The 17,805-nt window shown below is 43.2% G+C and overlaps 3 protein-coding genes across 4 annotated transcripts; all 3 read left to right on the top strand.

The window, feature by feature from the left end:
- The first annotated feature begins 1,796 nt into the window (after nt 1-1,796).
- On the top strand, nt 1,797-17,648 carry LOC306926968 (uncharacterized protein). Of its 2 annotated transcripts, XM_079506523.1 has the most exons (13): nt 1,797-2,365; nt 5,703-5,999; nt 6,094-6,789; nt 7,730-7,837; nt 8,350-8,460; nt 8,842-9,063; nt 9,363-9,503; nt 10,141-10,240; nt 10,979-11,076; nt 11,870-12,016; nt 12,578-13,216; nt 14,314-14,361; nt 15,667-17,648. In XM_079506523.1, the coding sequence occupies exons 1-13, from the start codon at nt 2,201-2,203 to the stop codon at nt 15,784-15,786; spliced, it is 2,892 nt and encodes a 963-aa protein (XP_079362649.1). In that variant the 5' UTR covers nt 1,797-2,200; the 3' UTR covers nt 15,787-17,648. The 2 variants fall into 2 exon arrangements, with proteins under 2 accessions (XP_079362649.1, XP_079362650.1); XM_079506524.1 differs by lacking the exon at nt 5,703-5,999 and having other exon boundaries at nt 6,094-6,813.
- Nucleotides 2,880-3,936, top strand: LOC306927294 (valine--tRNA ligase-like; the record flags this gene model as incomplete). Its single annotated transcript, XM_079507003.1, has 1 exon — nt 2,880-3,936. A coding segment is annotated over exon 1 (1,041 nt), but the record flags the coding sequence as incomplete, so codon positions are not given.
- On the top strand, nt 3,942-5,668 carry LOC306927292 (valine--tRNA ligase-like; the record flags this gene model as incomplete). The annotated part of the gene is made up of 2 exons (XM_079507001.1): nt 3,942-5,559; nt 5,655-5,668. The coding sequence occupies 2 exons, from the start codon at nt 3,942-3,944 to the stop codon at nt 5,666-5,668; spliced, it is 1,632 nt and encodes a 543-aa protein (XP_079363127.1).
- Nucleotides 17,649-17,805: the final 157 nt, after the last annotated feature.

Genomic DNA, 17,805 nt, shown 5'->3' with positions numbered 1-17,805 from the left:
CTATGTTGTTTTCTCTTGTCTCTTCATTTGCATATTTACGTAGGGTATGTGTAAGAAAGGGTATTTTTTCTTGTTACCTGGCAGAATCTAAATAGACCCTTCAATGATTAAGAAAAAACTGGTGGCGTTAACAAATCACCCTATGTGCGTGGACCCCTGTTCCATCTAGACTAGAAGGCCTATTATTATTACTCACCACCGAAAATCCAAACTATGAATAGGCCCAGTTGTCTCGTATTTACCTTGGTCCAGAATATGTTTAAAATAATGTTCTTTGTTAAAGGTTTAATTAAAAATAGACAGTTGTAAGATATTCATACAAAAAACGATTAGAAATGAGTGCCATGCCTGAATATAAAATATACTGTATATATTGTATGGTTAATTTAGCTAATATGTTATTCAATGCCAACTGTTTTAACAAAAAAATTAACTAAGGAAATAACTATTGTATAGTTAACGTATCAAAAATGTAAATCACGATCACTCGACTCAGTAGCCTCACATCACTATTGTTAAAGGAAAACGCCTTTCAAAACAATTGTTACAAGGTGCTGTACAATAACATAGAGTATAACAAGAACAACACAGTTAAAAATAAAGCAGCAATAAAATAAGAAACGGCAACAAAAAAGGTACATGGAAATCGATACAAACATAACAGTACATAGAAATCAACAACATAGAAATAATCACTATAGCAAACCAAAATATTTACGATACAGATGAGTTTTAGCAGCTTTTTGAATGTATCGACTGGCTCTGCATTTTTCAAGTAAAGAGGTACATCGTTCCAAAGAGTAGGTGCTACAAATGAGAAGGCCCAATCACCTTTTGGGGCGGTGGTGCCTCGGGTAGAGTGGCCGGATGGCAACCACAAGGTTGCCAGTTTGAACCCCAGAGTTAGTGTCTAAGTGTCCTTGAGCAAGATGTGCTGGTTTATGTGTGAGAAAGGTTAAAAATGTCTTTGCCTGTTACCTGACAGAATCTTAAAATACACCCTTCAAGGATTAAAAAAATAACTTTTGGAACATAAAAATCCACCTAAGAATTTAGTAAAAGGAAAAGGAAAGATAATATGATGCGAACATTTTCAGATAATTTTGTGCAGCTTTTGCCCCAAAATAGTCAAGATGTCCTTGAATCTTCATAACCTTTTTATTTATTCCTTGGGTCCTTATTGTATGGAAACATTCATTTGTCATTTTCACAAAGTTTTGCTTTGTCTTGTTTTTGGCAATAGTTAGGCCTATGTTGTTTTCTCTTGTCTCTTCATTTGCATATTTACGTAGGGTATGTGTAAGAAAGGGTATTTTTTCTTGTTACCTGGCAGAATCTAAATAGACCCTTCAATGATTAAGAAAAAACTGGTGGCGTTAACAAATCACCCTATGTGCGTGGACCCCTGTTCCATCTAGACTAGAAGGCCTATTATTATTACTCACCACCGAAAATCCAAACTATGAATAGGCCCAGTTGTCTCGTATTTACCTTGGGGTGGAGTAAGTCAGTTAAATAAATTGGGCCCAATACTTACTAGTCTAGTACTATATCAAAATAAATCCTTAAATGTGTGCCTGTGGCATGATTGATGTGTAACATCAGCTTACTTTAAACTAATTGCCATGTTAATTAATAGACGCCAGGAATGGCTACTATGATGATCACATAGACACATATCGATATGATGGCCTCTAGTCTACACCATAGATATACTCTACACATTATGTCCCCTCAAAAACTACAAATACCATGATGCTCCGCGACATGGCTATGGCATAACCATAATATATATATCCGTGGCATGACATTTTGAAAACGAAACGGAAAGGCTCGTTAGACTCGTTGCTTTGCGCAGAAACGTTGGTACATTTTGTCCATAGGATAGGACTACGCCTATTTATCATTTCAAGTTTTACATTCCATGATCTTCTCAACGCAGACATATCTTTTACTTTAATCGATTCGGAGGAGGACTGACATTACTGTGACACGGAGCTAACGTGAGACGTGTATGAGCATTGTTTTGGTTTCAGAAGAACCTACTTAACACATAGAAAGGGAGTTTAGTTTATATATATGTTGTACTTAACACGCATCAGCACTTTGGTGGAATAATGTATTTATGAGCCACAATTCCTCAGCGCTGGCCCGGTGTTGTTTACAAAGTACATATAGCTAGCTGGTTAGCTTGTAATAAATGTCAAACGGTGTCACCACCACTGCCAACATGCAGCTCATTGTGCTGGTATGCAGCTTGTTGTCACTGCATGCTGCGATGGGACAACACGACGACGACTGGATCGACCCATATGATATGCTTAACTACGATTCCAGCACCAAAACCATGAGGAAACAACCAGAGGTGAGCTGGACCTATTCCAGACAATTTCTCAAAGCATACTATTTTGTTTTATGGAAATGTTTTTTAGGACAAATAGCCAATATTAACATTGAGGTGACCACTGCACTGCCCATACTTCTCTGCCCTCTCAGTACCCTACTAATGGACTCTGGGTTGGATTTCTAATAAGGGCTGGCTGGGGTTCGGGTAAGCAAGTGATTCTCAATCTGTGGGCTGGGATTTGGAGTCCCACCCTGGGACCCACTGGTGGGCTGTAAGGATACTGCAAGTGGACCCCCAAATAAATTGAAAAACACTAAGATTTAATTAATAATTGCGACCGAATATACTATGGAATCTTGCATTTCCCATCAGTGTGTCGGGCACCATATATGGTGCCCAGGTCTCGTGACGTGGATGTGGAGACCCTGATGTCATAGTAAATGGGACCTGCTGTCGCAGTTAAGTCCATATATGGAGATCCCTGAATTGTCATCCCTTAGATCTCCATACGCTCATGAGCGTCTCCCTTGTGTTGCTAACATAAGCTGATGTCTCTTACTGTTTCATTAAAAGGGATGTCATCTCTCTATGTGTCTCCACACCCTGATGACTTCAGGAGTCTTCTAGCCCTCATAAGTGCAGAATTCTGCACCTCAAGCCCGCGTCCCCGCACTGTCACAGCGGACCCCCCGGCCTCCCTAAATGCTCGGTCCAGACCCGCCCTGGTGCTGGGCGCCGGGGAAGGGAGCTCTGTCATGTGCGGGTCCAGTGCTGTGGCCTGGTACTTGGCCTCTCAGGGGAAAAGGGCTGGGCTGGACAACAAGCAACAGAGCCAGGTGTGGCAGTGGCTCAGCTTTGCAGACAACGAACTCACGCCAGTGTCCTGCGCTGTGGTGTTTCCACTAATGAGGATGATTGGACTCGATAAGAAGCTCCAGCAGACATCTCGGGCAGAGATGATGCGTGTCCTGAAGGTTCTAAACCAGGCCCTGGAACCCAGAACCTTCCTGGTGGGAGAGGTCATCACCCTGGCTGACATGGCCGTAGCCATGGCAGTCCTCCTGCCCTTCAAATATGCTTTGGAGGCTCCAGACAGAAAGGTCCTCTGTAACGTCACCCGGTGGTTCCTGACATGCATCAACCAGCCTCAGTTTGTCAAGGTCTTGGGAAAGATTAGTCTGTGTGAGAAGATGGTGCCAGTTACACCCAAGAGCAGTACTACTACTGCTGCTGCTGCTAATCCCTCTCCTGATAGCATCAGTCCACTGATGCTATCTATTGTCAATGGTCCACCAAAGACTGAAGCCCAGCTTAAAAAGGACGCGAAGAAGAGGGAGAAGCTGGAGAAGTTCCAGCAGAAGCAGAAGGATATGGAGGAAAAGAAGAAGCAGCCGCAGGCGGAGAAAAAGGCCAAGCCTGAGAAGAAGGAACCGGGAGTGACCTCATACAACATCCCCACCCCACCCGGAGAGAAGAAAGACATTGTCAGCCCTCTTCCTGATGCTTACAGTCCGCAGTATGTGGAGGCTGCCTGGTACCCCTGGTGGGAAAAACAGGGATTCTTCAAGCCTGAGTATGGGAGGAAGACCGCAAGATGCCCATTGTTTTTGACGACTTTGTGGACATGAACTTTGGATCAGGTGCTGTGAAGATCACTCCAGCCCACGACCACAACGACTACGATGTGGGAACGAGACACAACCTGGACTTCAACAACATCCTGGATGAGAAAGGGCTGCTCGTCAACGTACCTGCTCCGTTCCTGGGTATGAAGAGGTTTGATGCCACGAAGGCAGTGCTGCAGGCTCTGAAGGGCCTTGGCCAGTTCAAAGAGATCAAAGACAACCCAATGGTTGTACCAGTATGCAGTCGTTCTAAGGACATCGTGGAGCCCCTGCTGAAGCCACAGTGGTACGTCAACTGTGCCGACATGGGCAAGCAGGCAGCGGACGCCGTCAGGGAGGGCCAGCTCAAGATCATCCCAGACCACCACCACAAGACCTGGTTCAACTGGCTGGACAACATCAGAGACTGGTGCATCTCTCGCCAGCTGTGGTGGGGCCACAGGATCCCTGCCTACTTTGTCACCGTCAGTGACCCGTCTGTGAAGCCTGGAGAGGACATGGAAGGTCATTACTGGGTGAGTGGGAGGACAGAGGACGAGGCCAGGGAGAAGGCAGCCAAACGATTCAACGTATCCCCCGACAAGATCTCCCTCAGACAGGATGAAGACGTATTGGACACCTGGTTCTCCTCTGGGATTTTCCCATTCTCCATCTTCGGTTGGCCCAATGAGACACAGGACCTGAATGTCTTCTACCCAGGAACCCTGCTGGAGACTGGCCATGACATCCTGTTCTTCTGGGTGGCTCGCATGGTCATGATGGGCCTCAAACTCACTGGCAAGCTGCCCTTCAGAGAGGTGTATCTGCACGCTGTGGTGAGGGACGCCCATGGGAGGAAGATGAGCAAATCCCTGGGGAACGTCATCGACCCTCTGGATGTTATCACCGGGATCTCCCTGGAGGGTCTCTACGCCCAGTTAACAGAGAGTAACTTGGATCCGGTGGAGATTGAGAAGGCGAAACAGGGTCAGAAGTCTGACTTCCCCAGTGGAATTCCGGAGTGTGGCACCGATGCCCTGCGTTTCGCCCTGTGTGCCTACACGAGCCAAGGCAGGGACATCAACTTGGATGTCAACCGTATCCTGGGCTACCGTCACTTTTGCAACAAACTCTGGAACGCTGTCAAGTTTGCCATGAAGACACTGGGGGACAACTTTGTGCCTTTAGAGGAAGTCCAGCTGTGTGGAGAGGAGAGCGTGGCAGACCGGTGGATCCTCTCCCGGCTGTGTGCGGCCGTGTCTCTGTGCGGTGCGGGCTTCCGAGCCTACGAGTTCCCCGCCATCACCACAGTCATCTACAACTTCTGGCTGTACGAGCTCTGTGACGTCTACCTGGAGAGTGTGAAGCCGGTGTTCAGCAAGGCGGAGGAGGATGGTGCGTGCCAGAGGCAGGCCTTGGTGTGCAGACAGACCCTCTACACCTGCCTGGAGGTGGGCATGCGTCTCCTCGCCCCCATCATGCCCTTCATTTCCGAGGAGCTCTTCCAGAGGTTACCCCGGCGTCGGCCCCTGGACAACCCCCCTAGCATCTCCGTCACGTCTTACCCCGACACAGAGCAGTTCTGCTGGCAGAGTGACGAGGTGGATCGTCAGATGGAGTTTGTGATGACCGTGGTCAAGACCATCCGCTCACTCAGGGCAGACTACAACCTCACCAAGACAAGAGCTCACTGTTACCTCCAGTGCATCGACGGTAAGACAGCGTTGCTGGTGCAGAAGTACAGTCTGCAGATCCAGACCCTGTCGTACTCCCAGGCTGTCATTCCCCTGACCGGGGAGCAGGCTGTCCCAGAGGGCTGTGCCGTGGCCATCGCCTCAGACAGATGCACCGTCAACCTCATGCTCAAGGGTCTCATTGACGTGGAGAAGGAGGTATCTAAACTGACCGCCAAGAAAGGTGACCTGGAGAAGCAAATGGACAAGCTGACGAAGAAGATGGCCAAGGGTGATTATAAGGAGAAGGTTCCCATCAAAGTCCAGGAGCTGGATGCAGAGAAGATGCGACAGAGCCAAGTAGAACTGGAAAAGGTTAACGAAGCAATAGAAAACTTCAAGAAGATGATGTAACCCCAGCCAAAGACTCTTGTGTCTCATCTGTTGTATTTCTTTATTAAATCTGCAGATCCAGACCCTGTCGTACTCCCAGGCTGTCATCCCCCTGCCCGGGGAGCAGGCTGTCCCAGAGGGCTGTGCCGTGGCCATCGGCTCAGACAGATACACCGTCAACCTCATGCTCAAGGGTCTCATTGACGTGGAGAAGGAGGTATCTAAACTGACCGCCAAGAAAGGTGACCTGGAGAAGGAGGTATCTAAACTGACCGCCAAGAAAGATGACCTGGAGAAGCAAATGGACAAGCTGACGGAGAAGGAGGTATCTAAACTGACCACCAAGAAAGATGACCTGGAGAATCAAATGGACAAGCTGACGGAGAAGGAGGTATCTAAACTGACCGCCAAGAAAGGTGACCTGGAGAAGGAGGTATCTAAACTGACCGCCAAGAAAGGTGACCTGGAGAAGCAAATGGACAAGCTGACGGAGAAGGAGGTATCTAAACTGACCGTCAAGAAAGGTGACCTGGAGAAGGAGGTATCTCAGCTGACCGCCAAGAAAGGTGACCTGGAGAAGCAAATGGACAAGCTGACGGAGAAGGAGGTATCTAAACTGACCGCCAAGAAAGGTGACCTGGAGAAGGAGGTATCTAAACTGACCGCCAAGAAAGGTGACCTGGAGAAGCAAATGGACAAGCTGACGGAGAAGATGGCCAAGGGTGATTATAAGGAGAAGGTTCCCATCAAAGTCCAGGAGACTGCAGAGAAGGTGCGACAGAGCAAAGTGGAAAAGGTTAACGAAGCCATAGAAAACTTCAAGAAGATGATGTAACCCCAGCCAAAGACTCTTTGGTGTCCCATCTGTTGTATTTCTGTATTAAGTTTTTATAATTGTTGGAATAAAGCTCCTATATATTGGAGGGAGAAAAAAAAGTGTAATGACCCTGAAAAAGACCCGGCCGTAACTTGCTTCTCCAAGGGAGCTGGCTCTCTTGGTGTGTCTTGTTGCTTGCCTGGTCTACTGAGTTGGAGATCGGGGTTCGACTCCAGCTCAGGGTGCTAAACGTTACAATATGTCAGAACTTGTTCTGACATTCCATATGTTGATCCTTCCCCATCCATCCTTCCTCTTCGATGTCTCCCTTATACCTGTCCATTCAAATTTCAAACTCTAGACGGGCCTGAACCAGTTCTCAACAGGCCCACCTGTCCATTCAAACTCTAGACGGACCTGCCCCAAAGTTATTAGTGCAGCCGCGCCCGGCAGCTGACGACAACTAGAGTTCTCAACTGGCCCGAAAATGAAGGCCCGGCCCTACCTGGGCCCTCATCAAACCCTGTTCACTCAAGAGAATGTCCCCGCTACCACCCTTAGATCATCAGGCATCTTACACCTGGTATATTATAACTGTACAAAAAACGTGTCATGGTATGTTTTCTGTGAAAAATCAGTTTTCATTGTCATACTGATATATAAGAAATGGATTGAAATGCTCTGAAAATGCATGCGGCCCAGCCATCTGGCCAAGTCAACTGGTCAGATGGGGGCCTTGATCCAGGAAAGGTTAGGAACCACTAGGCTAAGTTCATATAAATGTGATGCCAGCAGTACCAGTGCAGTCTCCCGCTCTGCAGAATTGTGATAACATGTTCTGTAACATTCTTCTGTTATAAGGCTAATTGATAAACAACATCATTTTTCTTTGCAGCCAACACACTATCCGAGTGTGCCAACAAAAAGAAGAGAACACATCGAGGACTCCAATGACGTTGAGCTGAAAGTTTGTAACCAGAATGTGGAAGTGTTGCAAAGAAAAGTTAGTGACTTTTACAAACTGATCTTCCTTTTAAGTCTGAGCCTAAAGCATTGGGCTTTCATATTGTATTAATTTATTTTGATGATAGAGGTAATGCAACTGTAATAATAATCTTTATAATCCTGAAATGCCACAACATGTTCCTCACTTGAGGAGACCTCTAATGCTGCATTCACATGGAATCAGGCAAGCGGTAGATGGCAAACCGGACTTCATTTTAGTGAACGTGGACGGGAGCAGGACGGTAAACGGAACAGGACAGCACGGCAGCCAGAACCGGCGATGGTAACGGCAGACGGCATCAATGTTAAAATATTTAATCTTTTTACCGTTCCGTTCCGTCCAGCAGTTTTGCCGTCTACCGCTTGCCTGATTCCAGCATAACTCTGCTCTCACTTAGTTAGTATCATGTATATTGTTGAATGATCCTGGATTCTAGGTTGTATCCATAGCAATCATATTAAAAGCTGGTTCTATGTAGTCTATTCTCAAAAATATCTCCTCTCCTTCAGGTTGAAGATCAGAGAAAGAGGATTGCATTTGTTCAAGAACAGCCCACGTGCACGCCAGTGTTCAAACGATTTCTCACCAAGCTCCTAAAGGAAATAGACAGAGTTGGTGTGGTGCGTTTTGATTTCTGTCAATAATCAATTTTATTTCATGTATCATGGAAAATATTATTCGCTTATATCCCTTATACATATCTAAAGTATGAATAAAAAAATCCCCAAAAGGTAGCACATCCAAAATTTCAAATCAATGGAAGACAATTAAAGTACTCACACATTTCCATTTTTTTTTATTGGCACACAACAATAAACAAAGACTTTTCAGCTATAAGCCTTCATCAGAGCATGTTCCGTTTGTGGAAATAAGAGTACTTTGTCCTATAAGAGTACTTTGCTGATTTTCAATTGGATTTTGGGTCTGGCACTCCACTGAGATAACCCATTGTTGATGTGCAACCTCTTTTTGCGCAACAATCTATCCCCTGTTCCCCTCAGCCCAGTGACCCTCAGGACATCTTCTATGATGCCAAAGTGAGACTGTCCCCGCAGGCCGTGGCAGAGATTCGGAAGCTTCTAGAGGGCGAGGAGAGCTGGAGAACAGGTGCGCTGGATGATGCTGTCAGCCAAATATTGGTTGATCTCAAACCCCATGACTACGAAGCCTGGAAGTGGCGCTTTGAGGACACTTTCGGTGTGGAAATCGATACCGTTTTAAAGGTAACCTCGCCTTGTTATGTCGTAATGTCTGAATCATGTTTTTGTGTACGTTTGTAATTTTAGATTTAGTTTTTGGAATTTAACCCATGAAAACCGGGAACGCATGTGTGTCAGACTCATTTTAGATTTTAGGGTTGGCTATTAAAAAATAGCAGATTAAATATAAGTATTTTTGAAACATTTTAAACTGAAATCTTTGCTTCTGGGGGTCCCTGGAACAAAATATTCTGAGATGGGGGTCCCTGACTTTTTTTTAGGACTTAATGCATTTAATAAAGTCCAATCCTACCTTTCCCCAGGTGTCCTTGGTTGTGATGGTCTTAGTGGTCATCATTAGCACTCAGTGGTGGTCAAAAGTCTCCAGGTTTGTCCAGTTCCGGAGAGTGCTTGCTCTCTCCTTCTTCATCAGCATCATCTGGAACTGGTTCTACCTCTACAAGGTAAACATACTTTAATCGAGGTCTGTAAGACCTATAATAAGGCTATAATTCATGTCTAAGAAGAAGTGTTCTTACTAGAACGTAGTACATACAAGTTATAGATTGCAGCTTTAATCTGATTATGTACATCATGTGGTATCATATCATCACTTACTGTACTTGAATGTCCAAAACCGTTACTTTACAGATACTGGAAAAAAGAACCTGTGTTCCAATACATCTAATGCATGTAGACAGTTATTATTAAATCACAAGCACTTGTTACACTTTTCATTGGTAAAGGGTTGGTTCCCAACCCTTTCTGAGGGTTGGGAGTATAAAAGGTTGCTCTCTGTGCCAGTCTGTAAGTAGGGCTGGTCAGGGTCTTCTGGTCGCGACCGCTTGGTCAATCCAACAACGTTCAATTTCACTTTCAAGATCTTTCAAAAATGGCAACAACTTGTTGTGAGCTTGTAGATCAGCTACTTTTACATGACACTCTTATACAACAAAGTACAAAGCAATAACATACGTTTAAATATGTAGTACAAGGTTTTTGCCAGAAAACAACAATATGGTAGTTGGGCCCGTGTTAGGGAAGCAAATGCTAGTTTCTATTGCCATACCCGTTCTAATGCTACTACTGTCTTACTGTCAGATTGCTTTTGCTGAGCACCAAAGGCACATTGTGAAAATGGATGGTTTCAATGCCAAATGCACTGGGATGAAGAAGATTGACTGGAGCGACAGCCTGAAGGGTACGCTGATTAATTTATTTTGTACTTTCTTTTTTTTCTTTTTTTCTCCCCAATTTAGTTACGCCAAATATTACTTCCCACACACATTGTATGTTGTTAATGCTAATGAGTTATCTGCCAGTGAGGAGTCTCCACCGGGAGGACACTCCTCCCACCCAACACTCTGATAGGTGCCACCCCAGCCTGTAGGACAGGGTTCCCCAATAGGCGGCCCGCGGGCCATTTGCGGCCCGCGGAGCGCCCCCTGGCGGCCCGCCAGGGTTTTTTTATTTTATTTTTATTTATTTTTGGGGGGGGGGGGGGGGTCCTAGATATAAATGGCATTAAATGGGGGTCAGTAGCCCAGGGGTCCTGCCCTGAAAATGAATTTTCAGGGCAAGACCTCGACCTCACGCGTGCGGACTCGGCCCCCAGCCTGGTACCCTAGTCAAAATATGGCCCTCGAGGAAAATTAATTGGGGAACCCTGCTGTAGGAGCACGTGCAGTGACTAAAGCACCCTGCCGAAGTTCTGAATGACGTTATTTTGTAGTCATTTGTCCTGTAGTTATAGGACAAATGCTGGATCTACGGCTGGAGTATGAAGCTACCATGACAAGTAGCCCTGCCTGTCTCCCACACGTTGCAGTTACCTCTCTGTTGTTGGGAGAGGACACACAACCTATGGATTGCAGCTTTTGAATTATTCAACACATACACATTTGCTTGGTATTTATTATCCATAATTGTTTGACTGCAGAGTGGTTCAGAAGTACGTGGACTCTTCAAGATGACCCTTGTAAGAAATACTATGAGGTTCTTATGGTCAACCCAATCCTGTTGGTACCACCAACCAAGGTACAGTAGCTACTGTTTTACATTGGATAATTAATATACTGAAACAGAATATTATTGTGTTGGGCCTCTTCCGCCTCTTCCTTATTTGTTGAATCTAAACTGTTTGGTTGTTTATGGGTGCATGCTTTTTGTACATGTATCCATGTGGGGGATTGCTATAAACTTTAAGGTTATTTAATACTGTAAATGTGTCTGATGAAATGCCGGCTCACTCCCCAAAACTCATACCATAAAGGGCAATGTAGAACAATTAATTACCTACTGGCATCTCTATAGGCAGTGTAGTATAGTATAGTATAGTATAGTATAGTATAGTATAGTAGGGCAGATACACTACATACTACATGCTGATGTTTCTGTCATGGGATCTTCAGGAGCCTCCCCTAGGAACTCAGAGTGTGGGCACTGAAATTAATCATTTGCGGAAGTTTTTTCTGATCATGTGACCTATTCATTTTAATCTGTCATTGGATATACTGCAGCTGACCATCTCCATGGGCGATGGGATCTGTGGTTAATTGATCTTTATTTACACAGATCTAGCCTGGCCCAGCCTGTGTGAGTTCTGGTCTAGAGGGGCAGGTGCCGGCACGACATAGGTGGTAGATCCTATTACATAGGATAAAACATAGGATATGAAAAATCTCATTCATATCTCACCCTCGCCTAAACCAAACATACTATTAGAAAGGATCTGTTGTGTCAAAGGGAATCTCCAGACATATATCTTGGAATAACGTTGTGTAATGAAAAGGGGGGGGCAGTTGCTTTATGAATGTTTGTGTCTGTTTAGGCGATCGCGGTCACCTGCACCACCTTCATCACAGAGCCTCTGAAACACATTGGCCAGGGGATCAGTGAGTTCCTCATAGCGCTCCTCAAAGACCTACCTGTGACCCTGCAGATTCCCGTCTTCCTCACTATTGTAATCGCCATTGTGGTAAGGAACCTTCATGCTGAATGAAAAAAAATTATAGACGCACACTCATAGCTGACAACCAAAGATACACACAAGGCAACAGTGAATCAAACCGTTAAAGGTGCATTAAGCATTTTAAGCGTCTCTACCTTGCATAAAACAGCTGATTCTTAGACTCCATACTGACGGCAAATGCTGTCAGTATGGTGTGTGTCTGTGTGTGCGTGCGCGCGTGTGCATTCATTCATTTGTGTGTTTTGGTATGTACATGTAACAAAGGAGATGGTGAATGAATCCAATCTCTCATTCAGGTGCTGGACAAACAACAATCAACAGAATAAAATGGAGTAAGATCGAAGTGTTTAGAACAGCAATTAATAATTGGAGCTGAGAAGCAGTGTGCAGATATTATTTTACTTTCACTTGGTATGTAGTATACTATGTACCTTGTTAAATTTGCGTCGGTGAGGTTAAAAGCCTGTAATATATGTATATGATATGGCACACGTACGAGACAAGTGCTACTATTGACTGTTTAACAAAGATAGTTGTGGGTGAGTTGACTATAGTTCTGCTCTGTAGGTGCTTCTGTATGCCGGTGTCCAGGGAGCCTTCCAGTACGGTATCACCGCACCACTGCGCCGACGCCGAAGGGACCCGGCTTTGGGACAGGACCCGCCCCGTCAACTGAGGGATGGACAACCCGAGAGGCTAGCAGCAGTCGAGGACGTCGCTCCACGCAGCCCACAACCCGCCGCCAGCCAGAGCAGACCGGGCAGGGACACTGTTCGCCAGAGAAGGCACAATAGAGGGAGGGAGGAGCCTGCCAGGGAGGTGGAGACTCTGCGCAGGGACGACCGGCCCTTCCGCGAGGATGAGATGGATGCGGGGCAGATGGAGAGCTCTTCTGATGCAGAGCACTCCGAGAGAGGTTCTCCAGTCACTGACTCTCAAATAGAGGAAGACTCTGATCTGGAGGAAACGGATGAGGAGGTGCCAGGAGATGACACTAAAGTTAAGTCCTCACCTGCTAAAGATAATCCAGTGGTTTCAATTTCCAAATCATCTCAAATTAAGATTACTAAATCATCATCAGTTGGGAAGACAAAGCCTTCCCAGGGGAAACCTCCTGGGCATGTTGTGGTATCCACATCTCAGCCAACCAGCAAACAGGATGAGCGGCCAACTAGAAGTCCGCCCTCACAAGGGAATGATGCTCAGGTAAGATTTAAAAAGTCAACTGATCAAAACAATGCATACCCCAAAACTATTCTGTCAGTAACTCACCTCTCTTAAAGGACCATACCGGTCGTCTGCCATGTTTAGCCCACTGACTGCCATGGTATATTTGACATTATTGCCAACCTTGATAGTTGATACATTTTGGAATAATTAACTATTCTATTATCATCATTATTATTATTAGTCAAATATAATAATAATACGGTAATTAAACATTATCTGCTACCCCGAGTCCAGCTGATAGTTCTCGCACGGTTGAGAAGTTATAGATATTTGAACTTTGTTCATAAATGAAAATTTGTTTTCTCGAGGGTCTATCTTTGTAATTTCTGCACCATCAAATGCATAACTATTCACCAACAAAACTTTGAAAAAGAACAAACACCCGCAGTCCCGCACACTGTCTTCAAATGCAGTGAAATAAATGTAATAGGGAAACGGGAACGTTCCGGCCTATGCGGCCTTCATCAGACTATGTTTTAATAGATAGCCTGACGTTGCTGTTTCCCTATTAAAGTTTTTTCACTGCATTTGAAGACAGTGTGCGGGTGTTCTTCATTGTCGGGCACCTTACCCTCTCCTACGCACCTGTCGCCTGAAGGTGTGCAAAAGCCTTGCTTTTTACCAACACAACTTTGACAAAAACTGATGACAAATTTCACTATGATTGATTACCTATCAATTTTCAAGTCTCTGCAAGTTTTTCAAGTCTCTGCAAGTTGATTGTCGATCTACAGGCTCTTAATAATTTGGAAAGGTTTTTTTTGGCCTATAATGATAAACCAATTATTTCATAAAATTATCGATTATTGATTATTTCTTATAATTATGCACCGGTATGAATAACAAATACATTTTCAACAGCATGAATCTCTCAGTCCCATTAAGGACAAATTAACTGAATCTGTATCATTACATTATTGGTGTGAGAATACATCTAACCAACTTGACACAAAGCACATTGGTGCTTGACAAAACCTTAATAGTGGCATACTAATAACCAATTGATACAGACTAATTCTGACTGATTAAATGTTCTTGATTTGTTTTGTTTGCTTGAATGCTTATTGCTTAAGCACTGTAGGTGTGTTAATGGGACGATGATTCAGATGCTGCGTAAATTGGTAAATAAAAGATATTGTATTTTTTTCTAACCCATTTTTAACATCTCCAAATGTAGCTTTGGCTTTTTAATGTTAATGTCTGGTCCTAATGCATGTGCCCTTGACATGCATGGAGAAAATGTGGGTATGTTTACGTGTACACAATATTATAATTTGATCAAGTTGTAGTAAGTGATATTTCTGTTACAATAGTTTCAAATAGCTCTATATTTGCATAGAATCATTGCTATATGCCCTGTATATCCAGCTCTTTAATAATAAATAAATAATAAATACTTTATCAGGTCAGGATATAAATTTCATCCAATTAGGAGAGGGAACTCATACAGGATAAACAAGTGAGATTGGAAGTGATGAAAGATATTGACAGATACAATTGGAACTGGAATTCAAGCTAATAAATGATCTTTGCTGGGTTCTCTCTCCTGATTGGATGAGATTTGTAACCTGCCTGAAAATGTATTCTCTGCTTACTAAAGAGCTGAAGAAACAAGGAGACCTGTTACTGAACAAACACTATAGCAATGATTACTCTCGGAATATAAAGCTTAAATCTTTAACATTTTTATTTTAACCAAAAATATAACTAAGCATTGATTTGATTAGCCTTTACAGTAATAGTCCTGTCCATAACTTAGCCTGCATGATGACATCATTTGACAAAAATGGTTATCAGTAACTCAGCTGATTATGACTTGCCTTAATCAGGTTGACATTAGCGTGCATGTAAATGTACTCTGTACCCACAGTAGTGAGGCATGGCTTTCATTTTGAGTTGCCGCCACATTCAACATATTGCCATTCTCAACCAAAGTGAATTACAGTATAGGTCTGATTCTCTGTTATTAACCAGTGTGACATGTCACTTTAATTCTGTTTGTGTGTATATAATATCATATAATATAAATATTTTATAATGCATACATAACAATGAATTCAGTGAACCTGATAACCAGCCAATCCTATGCTAAAATCAGATTTTCATCATAGCTTATTTGTTTATTACATGATTAACCCATTTTGGGCGGGAACCCCTTTTGGTGTTTTAAACATTATGTTATAATTTAGCTATTGAAAAATAGCAGATCTACAAGCTCATAGCGCGCCACCGAGTGGCGCGCTATGAGCTTGTAGATCTGCTATTTTTGAAAAATCGTGAAAATATTTATTTCAGAAAACTGGAGGATTTAGAAGATTTTTTTTTAAATTTTGAGGTCGGGCCTGAATGGGTTAAGTGGGTCACACATTAAAAAAAAATATATATATATATATATAATATAATTGTGCACCAAATTTCCGTTGCAGGTTCTGGAAGCCTCGGCTGAAGAGAAGAATGAGTCGCCATCATTAGATCTGTATAGATCTGTAGAAGATCTGTACAGTTCTTCTTGTCCTCCCGTTCAAGAGACTGATCCAGTGACATAACGCTGGACGTACTGTATGCCTAGTTCATACCACAGCGAGCTTCTGCTTGGTTGCCAACTTGCCGACCTTGGCTCTCCACAAACATCCGCGAAAAAGTCGAACTTTCCTCAAAGATGGAGTGCCTGCTTTTTTCCACCCTAAAACATGATCAGCAGGTATTATTATATGGATAAAAAGTGCACAGTATTTGTTAAAATGTTGTTTTTATGTGGACATGCCCACCATTTCATTAAGTATGCCTGCTTTGCCTGCTGAGTGGTGATCCACCTAAACTGAAGCCGCACCCAGAGCTGTTAAAATAAATAAAGGGGGAGGGGATGATGGTGTGATATCACTGTTTTTTTCATTGGCACGTTTGACTGTCAATGTTTCGGCCTCCAGGAAGAAATGTAAAGGGAAAACATCATTGCACATAACAACCACACCAAGGGTTCTAATGAAGTACTGTCACCTCATAAACACATGAAAAACTGGAAAAAAATACAAAAATCACGGCACTCCATCTTTAACGTTTTTGCACCATGTTTTTGCTGTCTTCGCCTCCTGTCGCAGCGAGGTCACTCCTCGCCTTAAGACAGTGCATGGAACCACGCTGCTCTCTCAGAACGCAGAAGTTTAACATACGGTACTACCATCATGGTGTGAATTCAGGGTACTGCCTTCTCAGGAATCCCATGACTACGATTTTCAGTACATTGGGGGAATGCTTTCTTAATCATGAATTTGTTGTATAATTTTAGACTTAATTTGTGAGGTTTTACAGTAAAAGTTTTGTATTGCTTTTTTTATGGCTTTACATATTTTTTTATTACAGTGGACGGGTTAACTTATTAGTAATGTTAATGTTATATTGTACATTCTAATATTTGTCTGTCTGATATAATTCTTTATAAATATGTTTGCTGCAACTCGGATTCTTTCAAAATAAGTACTAGGAAAATATATATATTTTTGTATATAACGCAGTTTTATGTATGAATGAATCAATGAATGGACCATTGTAAGCGCTTTGAGTAGGCATGTAGTGCATAGAAAAGCGCTATAAAAATGCAATCCATTATTGTAGGTCGAATAGAACACAGTAGGTTGTAGATTTTCAAAGCACATTTAATGATTAATTCTAGCTGAAAACATACAGATTCATACGTAGAATATACCATGCAAAACGTGACTGCTACCCTTTTACCAATAGATTACACACCATTACAATTCAACATTTGTCAGCCTTCTGATTGGTCCCTGACTGACTAACCAGCAGGCTCTTTCTGCCTTGTTCCGCCCTGGTTCCGCCATGTTTATGTTGAATTTGCTAAAACATAATTTTTGGGAAAAATTAAAACAAACATGATATGCCCAGTCACCATGCTGCACCTTTTTACTGACACCAAGTTTAAAATAAGAATTGTATGCACAGAATATAAATACAAAGCAACTGAAAAACACGTTATTTCAATGGTAGTGGATGGAGGGAAAGGATTTTTGTCCAACCCAAAAGGGTGAATTGTGTAATCTATTAGAGTTAATTTGGGTTCCATCATGGAACCAAATGGACCCGTGGGCCTTTACACTGTACCCTGCAACAATGTCTAATGCAGTAGTTCTCAACATTTTCTGCATCAGAGCCCACTTAACATAAATCTCAAAAGCATTCCACCCACCTGTCCACTCTCGGCTGCCGTGTTAAGCGGTCAGATGGGTGGGCCGGGACCTCACTGCATTTTCAGAGCCTGTTTATTTTCATGGTCAAATTGATGGTGTTCCGTTTATTAAGAGAAGCTGTTAATGCCACCACTTATTATTTCTCAACTCCAGTATTTAAATAATGCTTCTGTGAAAAGATCAATAAACAAAGATTGATGGTGTTCCGACTTGGATCAATGGAACTAACATAGTATACTGTAACATAGTATAGTTCCTAATTATTGGTATCACCAAGAAAACACATTTTTCAGGATTTTCAGAAAATGAGTTTTCTACATTCTTTTTTTTAAATATGAATCTTAGACTTAATGTTTTGCC

This window comes from Electrona antarctica (assembly GCF_951216825.1).
Source record: "Electrona antarctica genome assembly, chromosome: 7".
Lineage (NCBI taxonomy): Eukaryota > Metazoa > Chordata > Actinopteri > Myctophiformes > Myctophidae > Electrona > Electrona antarctica.
This window is presented reverse-complemented; position numbering and strand designations above follow the sequence as displayed.